The sequence below is a fragment of the Schistocerca cancellata genome, chromosome 4 (genome assembly GCF_023864275.1).
Source record: "Schistocerca cancellata isolate TAMUIC-IGC-003103 chromosome 4, iqSchCanc2.1, whole genome shotgun sequence".
Classification (NCBI taxonomy): Eukaryota; Metazoa; Arthropoda; class Insecta; order Orthoptera; family Acrididae; genus Schistocerca; species Schistocerca cancellata.
In genome coordinates this window covers 727,296,835-727,316,308 of record NC_064629.1, presented here as the reverse complement: position 1 = coordinate 727,316,308, position 19,474 = coordinate 727,296,835, and the positions used below count along the sequence as shown (strand labels likewise).

The 19,474-nt window shown below is 36.4% G+C and overlaps 1 protein-coding gene across 3 annotated transcripts in view; it reads left to right on the top strand.

Annotated features, from left to right (window-relative positions):
- The window catches only part of LOC126183795 (cullin-1-like), a 221,017-nt gene extending 202,926 nt beyond the window's left edge, over positions 1-18,091 (top strand). For all 3 annotated transcript variants that reach the window (XM_049926033.1, XM_049926034.1, XM_049926036.1), the window contains 4 exons: positions 569-687; positions 13,694-13,915; positions 14,136-14,355; positions 14,532-18,091. In XM_049926033.1, coding sequence (XP_049781990.1) covers positions 569-687; positions 13,694-13,915; positions 14,136-14,355; positions 14,532-14,612 — 642 coding nt within the window. In that variant the 3' untranslated portion in view covers positions 14,613-18,091. The remainder of the gene's footprint in view (positions 1-568; positions 688-13,693; positions 13,916-14,135; positions 14,356-14,531) is intronic.
- Positions 18,092-19,474: the final 1,383 nt, after the last annotated feature.

The window sequence follows — 19,474 nt, the reverse complement described above, 5'->3', positions numbered from 1 at the left end:
TAGGGATGGGAAAAGTCTCTGAAGTGGTGACCAGTTGAAAGATTTGGCCAAACTGTTGAGATACATGGAATTACTATTATTTTGAACATAACACTGAAAAATGATGAAATATAACCCAAATGAAGAACATACTTGAAAAATAAGCCTTTAGAAAGTAACAATTAAATTTTTGAGAAATTGCACCAAATTTGAGAAAAATAACATGGAAATTCATCAAAAAATAAAATTTTTATCTTTTACCTATCTACAACTTACTGCTGCAAACACAGCACTGTTACCTGTGTTTCACTATTAGTGTTATGAATGAGCTTTTTCTCTCCTCACTGGCATTGTTTTGTTTCATTATATCTCCCCTTTGATTCACAACATATAGAAATTGTATAATAATTTTCAGCTCTATTACATTATGGCTGGCCCTGTTTAAAAATTCTGTGATATCTGTAACATTTTAAATAACAAGACTGTAATAATAAGTGTTGTGATTGTTGAATGAAAACACTTGAAATAAATGTGAAGTACCTTTGAAAAAATATTATCTCCTTTATGATATTTATATCTATTTTTCCAGCTGGAACGTAGTTTACAACGTTTTGCAATGTTCTATGGCACCCAGCACAATGGTAGGAAGCTGCATTGGTTGCATAACTTGTCAAAAGGAGAACTGGTTACAAACTGCTTCAAAAACAGGTTTGTTGCTTGTTTATCTATTGGCTAGAAAATAATGTCACTTTTATAGTTATGCATCTTTTGTTGTAAGCCTGTAGTATAATGTATAAGTTATAGTGTGTTTATGAAAGCTTTATGATATCTGATGTAAACCAGAGTATTTATCTTTGTTTTGGTTGTATTATGTTCTGAAATTTATGGGGCTCACTCTAAACACAAAAGGCTGTGGTTGACAGCAACCAGATATTGCACTTAAAAACTTAGATCTTACTAGCCCTGTAATAACCATACCAAACTGTATAGAGGAAGACCTTACTGTGACCATTCATGAGAAATTATTTAGCAGTCAGTAATAAAATAATGTCCTCTCTACAGAAATCAACATTTTGTGGAAGTCAGTCATTTTCCACCCCCTTTTGCCACCTCCCTGACCATCTATGTATTATCCATTTACTTTGGTGTATTTGTCAGATAGTCATTAAAATTTTATTTGGGAGCAATTTCATTTCAACAAGTTTGTATGGAGTGTTTGTGGAAATGAATGTGATTTATAGCTTTCACTTTGTATAGTTTTGTTTCTTTAAGGTCTTTCCTTTCTATATCCAAAACACAAGCATCCTTGAATCAAGCTTTCTCAAAAGAGCTGAAATTATACTGTTAAGTTGCTTCTAAATCTTTTCTGTCTATACTGTCAGTTATTTGCCATGGAATTTGATGCAATAATACCTTCCATATAAACAATTTGATGAAAACCTTCTTTGCCTCAGGTTATGTGCTTACTTATCAGAAGAATTCTTTCTCCCAAGATTTTGTTTCTCCTGTGACATTTGTTAACCAAATTTTCCCTTCTTTATTTTCATACAAGGTGTTTCATCTTTGGGAATAATACGTCCTCCCGTTTTTGATGTGCCAGATTTTATATCTTTTCTCATGTAAATATGTTTTGGAGTGCTTAGTGTTGATCATTCCTTCGCATTTATTAAACTGCCAGCACGAGAAAGCATTCATTCTGAAAACTAGCAAGTTTCCTTTCTTTTCTGTGTGTGCCTGTCAACAAGCCAATACTTCTGCTTTTTGATGGATGGTCTCCTGTACTCCTAAAACATCTACTTTCTTAACATTTTTGATACATTCACTTCTTATACATAGTTAACTGTATGAACCATCTTTCTTTCTCTCAGCAGTTCACAGTCCTTGTGTACACTGAAATACTGATTTCCAGTTTGTTAGAAAGCTCTTTTTGAAATTTGAGTCATTGCTGCTTACCACCTCCTTTCATATTTTATTTGCAGAGTTTATATACTTTTTCAAGCTGTTAGCACGTTTCATGCTTTGCCCTTCATTCCTACATTTACTTATTTTTTAATTTCTGTCTTTTGTTTAGTTTTGAACATTGATTTGTAATCCTTCTTTTTTCATAAAATTTTATATTTCATTTACTTTTCTTATTGACAAGTTATCAATCGTGTATGGAGCAAAGGAAGAATGACAGCTTAAATACATCTGTACACACTGTAATTAGTCTACTCATTCTTCACGATCTGTATGGGAGTCATATGATGTTTAATATCTCCAGGTATTTCTGTTTTGTATGGATCCATCACACAAAACGTTCTATCATGTGCGACACAAGTGTTCTGTAAACAATTTACTTTGTAGCCTGACTGCATTTACATAATACCCTGCCAATTAACTGAGTCTGCCACCTCCTTTACCTATGACTGAGCTAATGTCACAATTCCATTTCATATCCATACAATTTGTTTCATCCAGCTGTTTGTATGTGTTGACTGATTCCAGTTGTGACACACTAATATTGTAGACAAATATACAAGAATGCGGCCAGTGTGATAGTTCATAAAGTACTATCATGAAAAATCGTAACTTGCACAGTGGAAAAATAAGTTGTACAAAGTGTAAAGATGAATTTATGAAGCTGAAAGATTGTGTTTCTAATTTGCAATTCTTTAAAAACTTAAGAGAGAAAAAATTGAGTCGCCAGCAAAACAAAATTGGGTATATCTTCTGCAAGATAGTCCAAGCGATTCAGAACAGTGGACAAAAGTGCTATATAAAAACAGCATACATAAAGTGAAAACCACTGTGTAGTGCATGGAAATTTAGTGAGTGCCAGTTGTTTCCAAATACTTCCTAATACAGACTATTTAAAACTATAAACAGTGTGGAACCATGTGATAAGATCACTCATTAACAAAAGTAACAATGAAGAAAATGTGATTCAAGACACCATGGGTACCTGTAGTGATTATTGACCAAATAACAGTGATCCTTCCACAACAAGTACATGTAAAAGTGACATTTACACTTATAGCCTCCAAATTGCGAAGTATATGTAGATATTAGATCAACATATGGTAAAACCAGGTGCAAAATTCAAGGCAGCAACTGCAGTCAGTCATGAAAAGATTTCTGGGCTAAACAATAGTGATTTTTTCTATTTTTCTTGCAGGGACACAGCAAAGAATGATGCAAAAGATTTCATGTTTTCCCTTAAACCTAGGCAGAAATGCAGATGAAACCTAGGCAGCATGAATTCAGAAATGCAGATGCGGTCTTTTTTCTGTACCCCATCGTCAATGTCTACATAATTGGTGCTGTTTGAATAAGGAAGTAGAAAAGATAAATAAAGTTACATAAAATGTATGCAGGCAATTTAAAAATATAATATACATTGAAATAATCACGATAGGGAAATGATTTCATAGAGTATCTGGGTTCCCCATCAACAGCGAGGGAAAGGCAGTTGTTGGTCATGACTTCAGGTATGATTCATATGAAATCAGAGACAAAAGTGATGTATCTTTAGACTATAGCTTCCAATATGGTGAAATGGTATTGATTTCTACCAAGACTGAGTGTGTTGATGATAATGCTTTTTTAACAAAAGTAAACATTCCAGCAACCTCAACATAGACAATTACAATGTGTATGATTTGAATATACCGTGTCTGATGAGTGCTTGATTGAGGAAAAAACAGTAATAAAATATTTGTGTTGCTGCAAGTTGCATAAGAAATAAGCTGTTAGAACTACAACATTTTTGTAGCAATAAGGATGTAGAGGTGATATGTGTCTCAGAACACTGCCTAGCCAAAAATCAAGTTGACTGATTTATCACTCAGGGACACATTATAGCTGACATAACTTTTAAGAAACACACAAAAAATGGTGGTGCTGGAATTTACATCAAACAGTGTATTAAATTTTCAGAATTATAGTCTGTTCAAAATTATGTTGACAGCTATGATGGAAGCAGCAATGGGGGCTTGGGGGGAGGGGAGGTGAGCCCATGTGGGAGGCACAGACTGCATTCTGCCAATCCCATGATACCTGTTGCCAAACCTCACCGCATCATCACAACACTATCTGCTTGCACTGTGTTAGAATTTCAGGCAGCTTGCTTGCCCGGTGAATCATTGCATGGTGCTGCTATTGTATTTGTTGTTACGGTTACTTATTGTGTGGTATCAAACAATGTCAGAAAGAAGTACGTCGAAAGTTATGAGTTGAAGTGTTTCTTGTTGTTCTCTTGGTCAGGGGATTTCTGTACAAGGTCAGTCGAGATACATGATTTGTGCATTACATACCTACTGAAAACTGATAGTAGCCTGCTGCTCTCCATTAATAATGTAATCAATAGAACTTCTGCAGCTCTGAATGTAAACAAAAAGACTAAACCACCTTCATCACTTTGAAGCAGATCACTGCTAAGGCTCACTGTCTAATTAAATGCTCTAAGAAGGAGCGCTGTGAGTTCTGACTTTCCACCTTGAGAGCCTATGCCTCATAATCTTCCATATTGTTCAAACCCCATTGTCTACTTTGCTATTGAAGATCAACAGCTGTCCTGGGTGTCTTCCTCCATAGTGGTATTTCTAGGTTCTTGCTGATAACTTTGTGACACACTTTGCAGCAGCATTGGCATCATTTTCTTAGCCACCTACCTTTCGAACTCATAAACACAAATTGAAGACATATCCTTATTCTAAACCCCACCCCCCTGTCATGCCAAAACATATAATGAAGCTAACACTGATTGGAAATTGCTTCCAGGCCCTGATACAATTCATAATCAGATGATCCAACAATTGAATGTTATTCAAAGACTCTGTCTGCTCAGGATCTTCATACATCTTTGGCTAGAAGGTATTTTCCCTTTGCAATACTGAGATAGTATCATCATCATCATCTTCTTCTTCTTCATCATCATCATAATCCTTAAACCAGGCAGAAACCCTTGTCCATTGACAGCTACTGACCATTTAGCCTCACCAACTTTCTCTGCAAACTGCTTGACAGGATGGTAGGCCAATAATAATGCTGTGTTGTCAAATCATTGGACTTTTCTCCTCCTTGCCAGTGTGATTTCTGAGAGGGATGATCCACAATTGACTGTGTACAAGTAGTTTTGTTTGGAACAGCAATTTGACAGGCTTTTTCTTCATGCCAACACCACATAACAATCTTTTTTGATATGCATGAGGCACATGCCAGCACTTGATTCCATCACATTTTACTTTATCCATGACTGAGGCTTTTGAGCAGGCTGTTCCAGCTCATTGCCTCCGTTGTGTGCCATGGAGCGCTCCCTGCTCCAGGGAGCCGTGTCGCTCGCTGTGACCATTTAAGTGGGCTGGCACACCGGCACGTGGCACGGCTGGCTGAGGCATGTGGCAAGGCAAGCGTTTTGATGTGCCAGCTGCGTTTTACAAGATCGGCAACCTCATACTCTTAGCTGCTAAGACGTGGTGACATGCTACACCAGGAAATACGATGTTCAGGAAATAAATAAGAAACAACTGTTTTACAAGAAATTGCATAGTAAATATATTGGGCCTCTGTAGCTTGACAATTTCTTTTCATTACAAAATCAGAAAGATCGGGCATCAAAGTGTTCGCAGCGTTAATGCGGAGGATGGCCTTCATTGTTGCATCCTGAAGAAATGATCGTTCCTTACTTTTTACTCTTTTCATTGCTGAGAAAAGCTGCTCACAACAATACGTAGATCCAAACATGCACATGATCTGAGCAGCATTGTTGTGAAGCTTGGGAAACGTTTTTTTGCTGTAATGAACGATACCATCACGACAGATCCAACGTGTTGTAGTACCTCTCTTTAACAAAGTTGAATTTTGCAAATCAATTATCTCCAATTGAAGTGACGGTGACAAGTCATCGTGGGAAACTGAAAAAGGAGTGCTGAACACCTTAAGTTCCAGTTCCAAACTAGTGAGTTCTCGGAATCGTGTTTCAAATGATGTGATGAGCTGCTTTAACTTTGCTTGGTAATAACCGAAAGTAGTACCTTCAGGTAGTTTTAAAGAAGCAAGATGATTGAAGGATGTTAGATGTCCATTACTCATCTGCCTCTCAAATAAACATAACTTTTCCATGAACGCTTTGATCTGGTCGTGCATGTCAACGATTAGCTGCCCTTTGCCCTGCAGTGACAGATTTAAATTATTCAGATGCATAGTTATATGAGCTAGGAACACCAGATCTGATATCCATTTTGTATCTTTCAGACAACACATTTCTTCCCCTTTCATTTCGAGAAAAAGGGATATTTCCTCACGAATGGCAAAGAAAACATCAAGAACTTTTCCCCGACTCAGCTAATGAACTGTACTGTGACAAGGTATATCCCCATACTCCACTTCCATATCTTTCAGGAATCCTTTGAATTGGCGATGATTCATACCATGATGCCGCACAAAATTCACACACTTCACGACATCTTTCATTACGCCACCTAGCTCTACTGTTTCAGCACACAGTGCCTCTTGGTGAATAAAACAATGAAGAGTCAAAATGTCTTTCCCGAATTCGTCCCTGAGTTTATTTTTCAAACGAGAAGCAAAACCTTCATGACGCCCTATCATTTGTGGTGCACCATCTGTCATTACAGAATGGAGCTTATCCCACGGCAAATTCATATTGTCCACTGATTCAGAAACAGCTTCAAAAATGTCACGTCCTGTTGCAGTTTAATCAAGTGGTACCACATCCAAGAGTTCTTCAGTTACTTGCAGCTCCATGTCAACACCATGCACAAAGACTGCAAGCTGAGCCCAGTCCGATATGTCGGTGCTTTCGTCAAGCGCTAGCGAAAATGCAACAAAGCTCTCCGCCATTTTCCTGAGATGTGTCTCTAAATCCGCTGACATGTCCAGGATTCAATGAGACATTGTTTGCTTTGACAGGCAAACCCCTTCAATTGCCTGCACCTCCACTGGAAACAAACATTGTGCAACTGCTACCATGCACGATTTTACGAGTGGTCCCACCGAAAATGGCTTGCCATTTGTCGCAATGATGTGAGCGACCCTGTAGCTTGCTCAAATTGCAGATTCAGTTGTGTTTTCTCCGCTCTCATTCACCTGAAAATTATAAACGCATTACAGAACACGAACTATGTTGCATGTTTTGATACCCTCCATATTACGAAACTGTTTTTGAACTTACGTCTCCTGCTATGTCGTTCTTAAGCCTGGCTACCAGTTCTCTGCATGCAACGCCTTCTACCTGATCGTAGTGCGCTACGTGAAGACGTGTATAATGTCGTTGTATATTGTACCTCTTCGCAGAATTAAATACTTTATGACGTACAAGACATTGCGGATGACCATCGCTCTCAATGAATAGAAAGGTATCCTCCAATAGAGGTACAGGGCTCCCGCGGCTAGTCAGAGCTGTCATTGAACATGGATTATTGTGTCAGTTGCGGCTGCATGCTGCCAGAGGGCAGTGAGTTCGCTTTCCCCCTCCACGCGGGCTCCGAGCTGCCACAGGGAGCGCTCCGGAGCACTCTGGCTCCCTGGAGCTCCGTTGGAACAGCCTGCTTTTGAGGCTTACAATCTCCCTCAGCTCCATCATCAATAAGCAAGTGACCTGCACCCTCCCTCATGCCCTCCCCCCTCCTGCTATTTGTCAACAATTTTTGCACTTCGTTTAGCTCCCAATCTATAGCTCCAAGGTGCCGTCTGAAGGGCCTCTTCTTGGACCCTTTCCTATGGTTTTCAGTTCTGTCTTGTGAAAATGCTAGTCATGAATTTATGTTGATGCACAGTCCCAATTTTGGGGATTGTTATTTCATAAAAAGCTAACATGGCTGCCCCGCATTTGTCAACTAAAAGCTAGCTGCATTCAAAAGCTTAACGTTCTCTGCTTACTTGCCCACAATAGTTGGGATGAGGATCTCACTACTCTACTGCATATTTACTGCGTCCAGGTCTTGTCCTGATTGGGCCATGGTTGCCATCTTTATGGCTGAGTGGAACCTTCAGCTTTGAAATTGTTGGACCTAGTCCATCACTGGTCACTGGCATCTTCCAGATTACTCCCGTAGATAGTCTTCTTACCAAAGTGGGCTCTTACTTGTTAGTTCTGACAGTATCAACTCTTTCTCACTTACACATTCACCATCTGATAATTTCCTAATCATCTATCTTATCAGTTTCTTTTTACATACAAGGGGTGTTGACCCTTGACCTCATGTGGGATCACATTGAGGCCCTCTGCTGGGACCTCCATCTAACCTCCTTAGACTTGCCATGTTTTTCCGCAAACGCTCTCTTGGTTAGTACCCATATCACAAATGAAGACTCATCTATTTCAAGGACCAAAATTTCATTTGCTCCCATGACCTTTCGACATCGTTACCTCTCAGGTTTTCTAGAATATCAGGATGCTACTATCATTTACACCGAAGGCTCTAAACCCAGAGATAGGGCAGGATATGCTTTTACATCTCCCATCAGTCAGGAATAACATTTGCAGCCAAGAATGTGTAACGTTTTTACAATGGAGCTGTTGGCCATTAACGGAGCCCTATGGTTTATTTAACTGACCTCCCTACTGACTCAGTGAGAAGTCTCCAGACTATTGATTGATGTTAGTCTTGTCAGCCTCTGATATGTGATATTCATGATCTTGTCTCTGACCTTATTCAAACTGGATACTTAGTCATATTTACCTTGGTGCCAAGTCCGGTGGGTATCCCAGGGAATAAACTGGATCGGACATTTGGCTATAGAAGTGGTTATTTGCTCAACATTCACTTTGGTGATCCCAAGTGAAGATTTATGGGTACAAATAAATAAATTGTTCACTCAGAGTTAGGAACAATCTTTGGTGGGCTACTGCCCCCTCTAATAAACTCCGCATTGTGTTCTGGGTTCTTTGCCCCCAGTATTGGCCGACGACTCATGTACAGTTGAACTAATCCCTTGTTGTCTCCATGAAAGTTGTTTTTATTCTCAGATATAATGTTTTAACTACTTTTGGTGCCGGAGCGTTCTCGCTTCCCATGCCCGGGTTCCCGGGTTCGATTCCCAGCGGGGTCAGGGATTTTCTCTGCCTCATGATGACTGGGTGTTGTGTGATGTCCTTAGGTTAGTTAGGTTTAAGTAGTTCTAAATTCTAGGGGACTGATGACCATAGATGTTAAGTCCCATACTGCTCAGAGCCATTTGAACCAACCCATACTTCCTTTACCAGTTGCCTTGCTCATCCGTATCCGTCTTTTATTCTGCTTTAATTGCTTTTACATGCAATTAGCCCTTTTCCTGCCACATGAGTTTTTCTGTTTTGTGCTAGCACTGTGATGAATAGTGAGTGCTGTTCCCATTTTTAACACTTCAACTATAATTCTTTGGGGTTCATGTGAGGTATGGCCACTGTTGCGTGCAGAGCCTTGAGGGATGCTTAACATGCCCCACCCATCTACTGACCTGATTAGTTCTCTCCCCTTATTTTATTATTGTCATCCCAACTGATGCCCATTACGTTGTTAGCCTACACACTTTCACTAAAACAAATTTCCTGGCTGGAAGATGTTCTTTACTGTGTAACAGCCTTTGCCCTTAATCACATGGATGGGGGTCAGATGTGGGTTGTGTTTCTCTCACCAGAGATGAGCTCTGGAGGAATCCTTGTCTTCTCCCTGACCTACATACCTGCTTAACCAATATATTTTTAATCCCCATTAAGTTATTTATCAGCTCTAGTATCAATACTGCTTTCAGCATCTGGATTTTATCATTTCAACATGCTTCCAGAATTCAGTTAAATTTCTATCTGACCTCACTAACTCCGGGTGACCTGTCTCATGACCAAGGATCTGATGACCTCACTGTTTAATCCTTTAAGCCATAACAAAAAGAAAAAAAAAATGTTCATGTGTGTGTTTCCTCTCATTCTTCTATTCTTCCTTCCTTGTCAGTTTTCAAAATACATAATTACATAATTCTTGTGATGCATTGGGGCTCTCAGTAATTTGATTCCTGGTTCAAGTGGTTGCCGAATACTACAGCACTAGTATATTTTAAAATCCACACAAATTAGAAAGGTGTGTTATGATACTACTGAGGTCCTAATTACTTAAGACTTCATGTGGTGGTGGGGAAAAGAAACATTTTGTAACTCTGTACAGAATGTGTATTGTAAAAATTGTGTAGGTGGGGCTGGCAAGGGGGAGGGGGAGATGTGAAGTGGTGTGTGTTACTAACAAAAATAGCATATTCATCTACAGTTCTTTTTCCACTGTGGTTTTTTGTATTCAGTGGTGAGCAAGATACATGAGGCAGTGAAATACCCTCAGACTTCAAGAAGAATATAATAATTCCAATTCCAAAGAAAGCAGGTGTTGATAGGTGTGAAATTACCAAACTATCAGTTTAATAAGTCATGGCTGCAAAATACTAACACGAATTCTTTACAGACACATGGAAAAACTGGTAGAAGCCAACCTTGGGGAAAATCAGTTTGGATTCCGTAGAAATGTTGGAATATGTGAGGCAATACTGACCCTATGACTTACCTTAGAAGATAGGTTAAGGAAAAAGAAACCTATGTTTCTAGCATTTGCAGACGTGGAGAAAGCTTTTGACATTGTTGACTGGGATACTTTTTTTTTCAAATTTTGAACATGGCAGGGGTAAAATACAGGGAGTGAAAGGCTATTTACAATTTGTACAGAAACCAAATGGCAGTTATAAGAGTCAAGAGGCACAAAAGGGAAGCAGTGATTGAGAAGGCAGTGATACAGGATTGTAGCCATCCCCGATGGTATTCAGTCTGTGTATTGCACAAGCAGTAAAATCCATGGAGAAGAAATAAAAACTTTGAGATTTGCTGATGACATTGTAATTCTGTCAGAGACGGCAGAGGACCTGGAAGGTAAGTTGAACAGAATGGACAGTGTCTTGAAAGGAGGATATAAGATGAACATCCACAAAAGCAAAGTGAGGCTAATGGAATGTAGTCAAATTAAGTCAGGTGATGCTAAGGGAATTAGATTATGAAATGAGACACTTAAAGTAGTAGATGTCTTTCCAATAATATGAAACATGACTTCAATACTGAGAATCAACATCTGTCGAAAACCGTCTTCCACTGGTAGCAATAGAAGCCGTTGCAAAAATGAGGATGCACCTCATTGTCAGAAGTAGTCAGCACATGCAATAACTGCAGCTGGTATGGATTTACATGCAGACATTCATGTGAAATGGGCCAGACAGTTGACCATGGTATCTGCAGTTGGTCACACGAGTCATTGACTCCTTTGGGATCCTGATCTATGATTCCCACGCACAGTCCATCTTCTCTCCTGGAGATCTTGGATGGCTGTTTTCTCTGCACCTTGTAAACAGCCAACCTCATAGACTGTGTTATAACTCCCATGGATTATTTTCTCTGTTGGAGTCTTTTTACCTCCTATTTGGTACAAAGTCAAAATTGAACCACATTTAGCAAGTTCAAGACTCTAAGCACACAAACATTGGTCCGTTATCTGCTGTGTTCTAAGATACCTGCCCACAAGGGGCACACCACGCAACTATGCCACAGTGTGTATTAAGAATCAAAACTTGGAGAGACACTGATATGTGTCATTTTTTCTGTATGTTGTAATTTTTCTGTAGTCATCTTCTAAAGCCCAGGAGGTACTTATGAATAATCTTGTATATGAAATTAATTAAATGTGCTGAACTGAAATGAATAGATTGATGAGAGTGAACTGAAGAAAGATACAGTGACATTAAGTTAGAGCAAACCTTTCTTATATGCTGAAACTGCAATGCAATTAATATGTAGGGACAGTTGAAAATCTGTATCATACTGGGACTTGAACCCAGATTTCCTGCTTATCGCGAGCAGTCACATTAATCTTTACACTCTCTGAGCATACCTACAGGCCTGATTCCAGTGTTCATTGTCACTGATGTTTCCATCTATGATCTGTAAACTCTTCTACCAAAGATGCTACTCACTGATATCATTCCATGTCAGTGCATCATCATTGGTTACATCCCATCAATCTGTCCATTTAATTTCAGTGTGTTTAATTAATTTCATACACAATGTGATTAAAAAATGACTTTACAGGCTTTGGGACATGTCCCTTACACCAAAACAAGATAAATGTCCAAAAATCCTTAGTTTTTGAGTTATTAATGAAAGTTTACATTAGGTGGCTTTCCAAGTGCAACCCAACAACTTCAGAGCACTCATTCAGAGAAAGCTTTGACTCATAGTATCCTAGATGGCATGATAATGTTGCACCACATTTTAGTCTTAGTGTTTGAGATTAACTGACTGGTACCTACATGACATGTCGATAGGTAGGGGAGGACCAGTTCCATGTGCTACATATTCTCCCAAAGTGAATTCTTTGGAGTTATGTCTCTTGTGGCATCTTAAAAAATTGTTCATGCAGCTGTCAAGATGGATGAAAAAACTCTTCATCAATGTGGCACAGAACACTGCGGAACAGAGAGTATTTGAAAGGGCATGACAAGCCATGATTCAGCAAATGCATATGTCTATGGAAGCAACAGGACATTTTGAACATTTATTATGAGTTTCTAAGTTAATAACTATTTCAGTTACAACGTGTAACTGATGTGTTGAACACAAAGTTTCTTAATAAACTACATATGCTTATATGAAATTTTTGCCTTGTTTTGTTGTAGGGAACCTGTCCATCAGGTTTGCAATTGTATTTTTGAATCACTATGCATATAGCCTTTGTTGCATGGTAAGTCATGGTCCTCCACTGACTTCATTCCCCCAAAGATGCTATTCTCACATACCTTATGGGAGAACCCCTGTAGTAATGTTCAGAAATCATTTGTGGAAACATAAATAAAATGAATGTTTGAATTAGGCCTGGAGATGGGCTGATATAGCCAAATGATTAAGGTGACTGATTGTGATAAGCAGGAAATCCAGGTTTGAAGACCAATCTGGCACAGAATTTCATTTGTCACTACATATTCATTATATTGCAGGTTCACTATATCTGAATGCTTTGCACTGATGTCATTGCATCTTAATCACTTTCATACCTGTCAGTCTATAGATTTCATTTCAGTGCATTAAATTAATTTCACATATTAACAAATGTTTATATGCTTTTCCCCTGGCCATATTGCATTTGTCAACAACAGAAACTTGACAGAAATATTATTTTTTATAAGGCATGATTAAACAACTTCATAAGAGTGGACAAGTTGGTATAGTGGTTTAGACTTGCATTCAAAACGATTAGTGTTCATTCAGTCTTTATTTAGGTTTACAGTGGTTTCCAAAAATTATGTCAGACAAAATGCTATATGTTTCCTTCAATAAACCCATGCTCAGTTTCTTTTCCTACCATAGCTTAATATTTGGTGTCAGTCAGAAGTTAAGCTCTAATGCTCATACCATTTTTTAAAAATTAGTGTATCAACTTAGAGGGAAAAAAGTTCTTTCTATTGAGCTGCAGACCTGATAACATTACTGAAAAGTTTGTGAGGATGTTTGGTCCTTTTTTGTACCTGTTTTCCAGTGTTTTTGGATGCCTTTCTTTAATAAATAGTTTAATATTGCCATTACAGTGAAACACTTATTGCTCAGCTGAATGTTTGCATCAACCTTTCTTTAGTACATAGTTTAATACTGCCATTACTATGAAACTCTTAATGTTCTGTTGAATGTTTCCATCAAAATGATATTTTGTTTCAGGTATACATTACAGGCATCAACCTTCCAGATGGCAGTATTATTGCAGTATAATTTGAGTGAGGTCTGGACAGTGCAACAGCTTCAGGAATCAACTCAAATTAGTCTCGATGTACTAGTACAGGTCATTCAAGTTCTCATGAAAACAAAGCTACTTCAGTCTGAAGATGACGAGAGCGATTTGCAACCCACTTCTGTTGTAGCATTATGTTCAAGCTACAAAAAGTAAGTCACTCACTAGCTTTATCTGTTCAGTAATTTGCATTCAAATGCATAGTAAAAATAGATAGAATTAGGGTATTGAAGACACAACCTCCTTGTGTTGAAGGCCTCTTATGAATAATTTTTTTCAGCCTGTGGCAGTTTCTCTGGTAATAATTTCTGTTTGAAAATAATAATATTCTGTATATTAAATACCCTCATCATAGTTTTCCCTCTCTTCCAGTAAGAAACTCAGGGTGAATATCAACATACCATTGAAATCAGAATTGAGACATGATCAAGAGGCAACACAGAAGACTATCGAAGAAGATCGCAAAATATTAATACAGGCAGCCATAGTGAGAATACTGAAAATGAGAAAAACACTGAAGCACCAGCAACTTGTTGCTGAAGTATTAGAGCAGTTGGCATCAAGATTTAAGCCCAGAGTTCATGTTATCAAAGTAAGTAACATGTGGTGTGGGATCAATAAGATTATTTTATCCTTACAGCTCTGTAGCTTTAATATCAGATTGATCTTTATAGTTGACACTGAAATTCTTAACTGATTTATTATGAATAATGAAGACATAATTGTGTTTTATGCATAAATAATCATTGTTGTCTTGAATTCTTACAGAAATGTATTGATATACTAATTGAGAAGGAATATTTGGAACGAGCAGAGAACCAAAGAGATACCTACAGTTACCTTGCTTGAATACTACAGAGCAGATGGTGACCAAATGATGGTCAAATGTTTCTGCAGCACATACCATATATAATCATGTGCATTTGATATATGTAAAATTGTGCATGATGTATGTTTTGTTAATTTTTTATTACATTTATGTTGTAATAGAAAATCATGAATGTACAAAATAATTTACTTTTTTTATATGAAAAGTTTTTCAAAGAAGTAAAATGAGTTATTGTGCCCATCTTTTTATGAATCTAGTCTTGAGTGGCAGAATTGTGTGTGTGTGTGTGTGTGTGTGTGTGTGTGTGTGTGTGTGCACGTGCACCTGCATGTGCAGCAGTGCAAGTATATGTGTGCGTGTGCATGTGCAGAATCAACTGCAGAACTGAGAGTAGTTGACATGTTAGATTGCTGAATATGAATTCAAATTTGTTATTGTTTTGGTTAATTCTTATTTTTATTGCATAATTCTGTTACAAGAAAATATTAGCATGAACTTACATTGAAAAGTATGCAGTTTTGATTTTAATTAGTTATTCCCGGAAATTTATACGTATATTGTATTAAAAAAAAAGTAAAAAAAAAAGGAAAAAGGAAAGTGGATGTTCAGTGTTTACATAAGATAGGTGTCTATTATTGGTGTCTCATTAACTAATTAACTATCCTAATTGTGATTAACTGTGAGAATTATCTGTAGAACTAAGAGTAGTTGACATTCTGCTAGATTGCTGAATATAAATTCGTATTTGTTATTGTTTTTGGTTAATTGGTATTGTTATTTCATAATTCTGTTACCAGCAAAGTTTCACAGAATTTTTATTGAAAGGTATGTGCTTTGATTTCAATCATTTATGCCTGGAAATTTATTATATATTGTAAACTAAAAAAAAGTAGATGTTCAGTGTTTACATATAGTACGTGTCTGTTATTGGTGTCTCAGTAACTATTCTAATTGTGATTAACTGTGAGAATCACCTGTGTAACTAAGTGAAGTTGAAATCTTAGATTGCTGAATATGAATTCATATTAGGTATTGTTTTTGGTCAACTGGTATTGTTATTGCATAATTTCGTTACCAGCACAATTTCACAAGAGTTTCACTGAAGGGTTTACACTTTTGATTTCAATCAGTTATCCCAGGAAATTTATCATACATTGTAAACTAAAAAGAAAGAAAAGTGGATGTTCAGTTTTTACACATGGTAGGTGTCTATTATTGGTGTCTCAGTGACTGTTGTAATTGTGATTAACTATGAGAATCACCTGTAGAATTACGAGTAGTTGACATGTTAGATTACTAAATATGAATTCATATTTTTTATTGTTTTGGTTAATTGATATTGTCACTGCATAATTCTGTTGCCAGAAAACATTCACAGAATTTTCATTGAAAGGTTGCACTTTGATTTCAAATAGTTATGTCTGGAAATTTATACATACATTGTAAACTATAAAAAAAGCTAATATTCAGTATTTACATATTGGTAGGTGTCTATTATTGGTGTCTCAGTGACTATTCTAATTGTGATTAACTGTAAGAATCACCTGTAGAACTAAGTATAGTTGACATGTAGATTGCTGAATATACATTCATATTTGTTATTGTTTTTGATTAATTGATATTGTTATTGCATAATTCTGTTAGCAGCACACTTTCACAGGATTTCCACTGAAATGTATGCAGTTTTTTATTTCAATCAGTTATCCCCGGAAATTTTTCATACATTGTAAACTAAAAAAAAGTGGATGTTCAGTGTTTACATATGGTAGGTGTCTATTATTGGTGTGTCTCTGACTATTGTAATTGTGATTGAGTGTGAGAATCACATGTAAAACTAAGAGTAGTTGACATGCTTTACTGCTGAATATGAATTCATATTAGTTATTGTTTTTGGTTATAGGTATTGTTCCTGCATAATTCTGTTACCAGAAAACTTTCACAGAATTTTCATTTTCACTTTTGATTTCAACTGGTTATGCCTGGAAACATACATTAGAAACTAAAAACAAGTGGATGCTCAGCATTTACATATAGTAGGTGTATGTCAGTTGTGTCTCATTGACTAATCTAACTGCAATTAACTGTGAAAATCACATGTAGAACTAAGAGTAGTTGACATGTTATACTGCTGAATATGTACTCATATTTGTTGTTTTTTTTTGGTTAACTGGCATTGTCATTACGTAATTTTGTTACCAGGAAACATTCACAGAATTTTCATGGATAGGTATGTGCTTTTGATTTCAAATAGTTGTGGCTGGAAATTTGTGCATACAATGTAAACTAAAAAAATAGAAAGTGAATGTTCAGTGTTTACATATGGTAGGTGTCTATTATTGGTGTCTCATTGAGTATTCTAATTGTGATTAACTGTGAGAGTCTCCTGCAGTACTAAGAGTAGTTGATATGTTAGATTGCTGAATATGAATTTGTATTCATTATTATTTTGGTTAATTGTTGTTGCTATTGCATAGTTCTGTTACCAGAAAACATTCACAGAATTTTCATTGAAAGTTGTGCACTTTTGATTTCAGTCTGTTATGCCTGGAAATTTATGCATACATTGTAAAGTAAAAAAAAAAAAAAAAAAAAAAAAAAAAAAAAAAAAAAAAAAAAAAAAAAAAAAAAAAAAAAAAAAGAGGAAACAGTGGATGTTCAGTATTTACATATGATAGGTGTCTATTATTGGTGTCTCATTGAGTAGTCTAATTGTGATTAACTGTGAGAATAACCTGTAGAATAAGAGTAGTTGACATGTTAGATTGCTGAATATGAATTTATATTTGTTATTGTTTTTGGTCAATTGGTATTTTTATTGCATAGTTCCATTACCAGAAAACATTAACAGCATTTCCATTGAAAAGTATGCACTTTTAACTTCAGTTGGTTATTCCTGGGAATTTATACATACATTAACAGAATTTCCATTGAAAAGTATACACATTTAATTTCAATTTGTTATACCTGGGACTTTATACATACATTGGAAACTTTAAAAAAATGTGAATGTTCAATGTATACATATGGCAGGCATCTATTATTGGGTTATCATTGACTATTCTATTGTAATTGTGGTTAAGTGTGAGAATCTACTTCTGCAGAATAGGAGTATTTGACATATGAGATTGCTGAATATGAATTAATACTTATGATTGTTTTTGGTTAATTGGTATTGTAATTCTCTTACCAGCAAATAATCACAAAATTTTCATTGAAAGACATGCACTTTTGATTTCTATCAGTTATACATGGAAATTTATACATACATTGTAAAGTAAAAAGAAAAAGTGGATGTTAAATGTATACATATGTTAGGTATGCATTATTAGTGTCTCATTGACTATTCAAATTGTCGTAATTGTCAGTGTATTACTGGGAGACAATTTGGTACTTTAATCAGAGTGAAGATAGTGATCACCCACATAAATCTGTGTGTGTGTGTGTGTGTGTGTGTGTGTGAGAGAGAGAGAGAGAGAGAGAGAGAGAGAGAGAGAGAGAGCCTGAAACAAAAAATTGTGAAACTTTTATGTGTTAACTATGCTGTGAAATATTAGACTATTGATGTAAAGTTACAAAATTAAAACTCTGAGATTGAAAGTTGTTGACCTTTGAAATTATTGAACATATGTTGACCTTGTGCATTATTATTCAGAAACCATGTTACTGCAGAAAAAATGACATAGTTTCACTGAAAATCCTAAGTAACTTTATTTTTGACGTAATTCTTGTGATTTCTGATACAGATTAGTAGTGTGAAGTAAAACATATTTAAGTATAAATTCATTGACCATTGTCAGTTTCTGTGAGTAATACCTGTTACTCATATGACAAGGATGATGATTGTTACTGATACGTGTACTTCCTCCTCTCTCTCTCTCTCTCTCTCTCTCTCTCTCTCTCTCTCTCTCTACCTCTCCCTCTCTCTCTCTCTCTCTCTCTCTGTGTGTGTGTGTGTGTGTGTGTGTGTGTGTGTGTGGAGGGGAGGGTGTAGTATTTTTATTTTGTAACAGCTGTGGAATTACATTACTTGGATAGCTTGTGGAACCAATACATTTATCTTGATGTTGAGAGTTATTTAAACTGTGCAACAGTTTGATGACCAAGTTTAGTACTTCCACTTTAAAAAACTATTTGGGAAAATTTCTTACCCTTATGTGCAGCTTAATGTAAAAGCTTATGTATGGATTGTTATTATGTCTCAAAATTATAACAGTGTTAATTGAAGAAAAGTTTGCAGAATACACTGCTGTGTCAGAGAATGAAGTCACATTAGAAACAGAAATTACAACTACTTCATTCAGTTGTAATATGGATATTTATATTAGTGTATACACTTTTTCAATGGCAAATCTGTAAAACATGTAAGCTAAAAATTGATGTCAGATTGTTATAACTGTGGTAAATTTCTGTGAAAATTAAATGTCTAATATTTGGTGTTAAAAGCTATGAAATGATCATTTTTTATTGTTATTTCCTAGGTTTCTGTCCCTTCTTCCTTTACAACTTATTTCTGTTGTGAATTTTAGTTTGCTTTCAGTTTATTTTCTGTAGAAGTAGCATATAAGAAAAGGAATAACACAGTTTTGGTTACTCCTTTCCACAGAGCTTATGCTCAGGCAGAATGTTATTGGGAATGATAATCGAGTGCTTTCTGGGGAAAAAGTACTGGATGGAATTCCCACTAGATGGAAAACAGCTTGGAAGTGGGTTACAAACAATATTGGGCAACAGATTTTAGTTTATATGTAAAGGGAACTTGTGCCTCCAAAGGACTAATTGTAATACATTCAAGACTAACATTGCTTGAACATGAACTTTTATTAAACTTAGAGCAGTCCACATTCATATGGAAACAATACAAATGGCAGCTGTTCGTTGCACG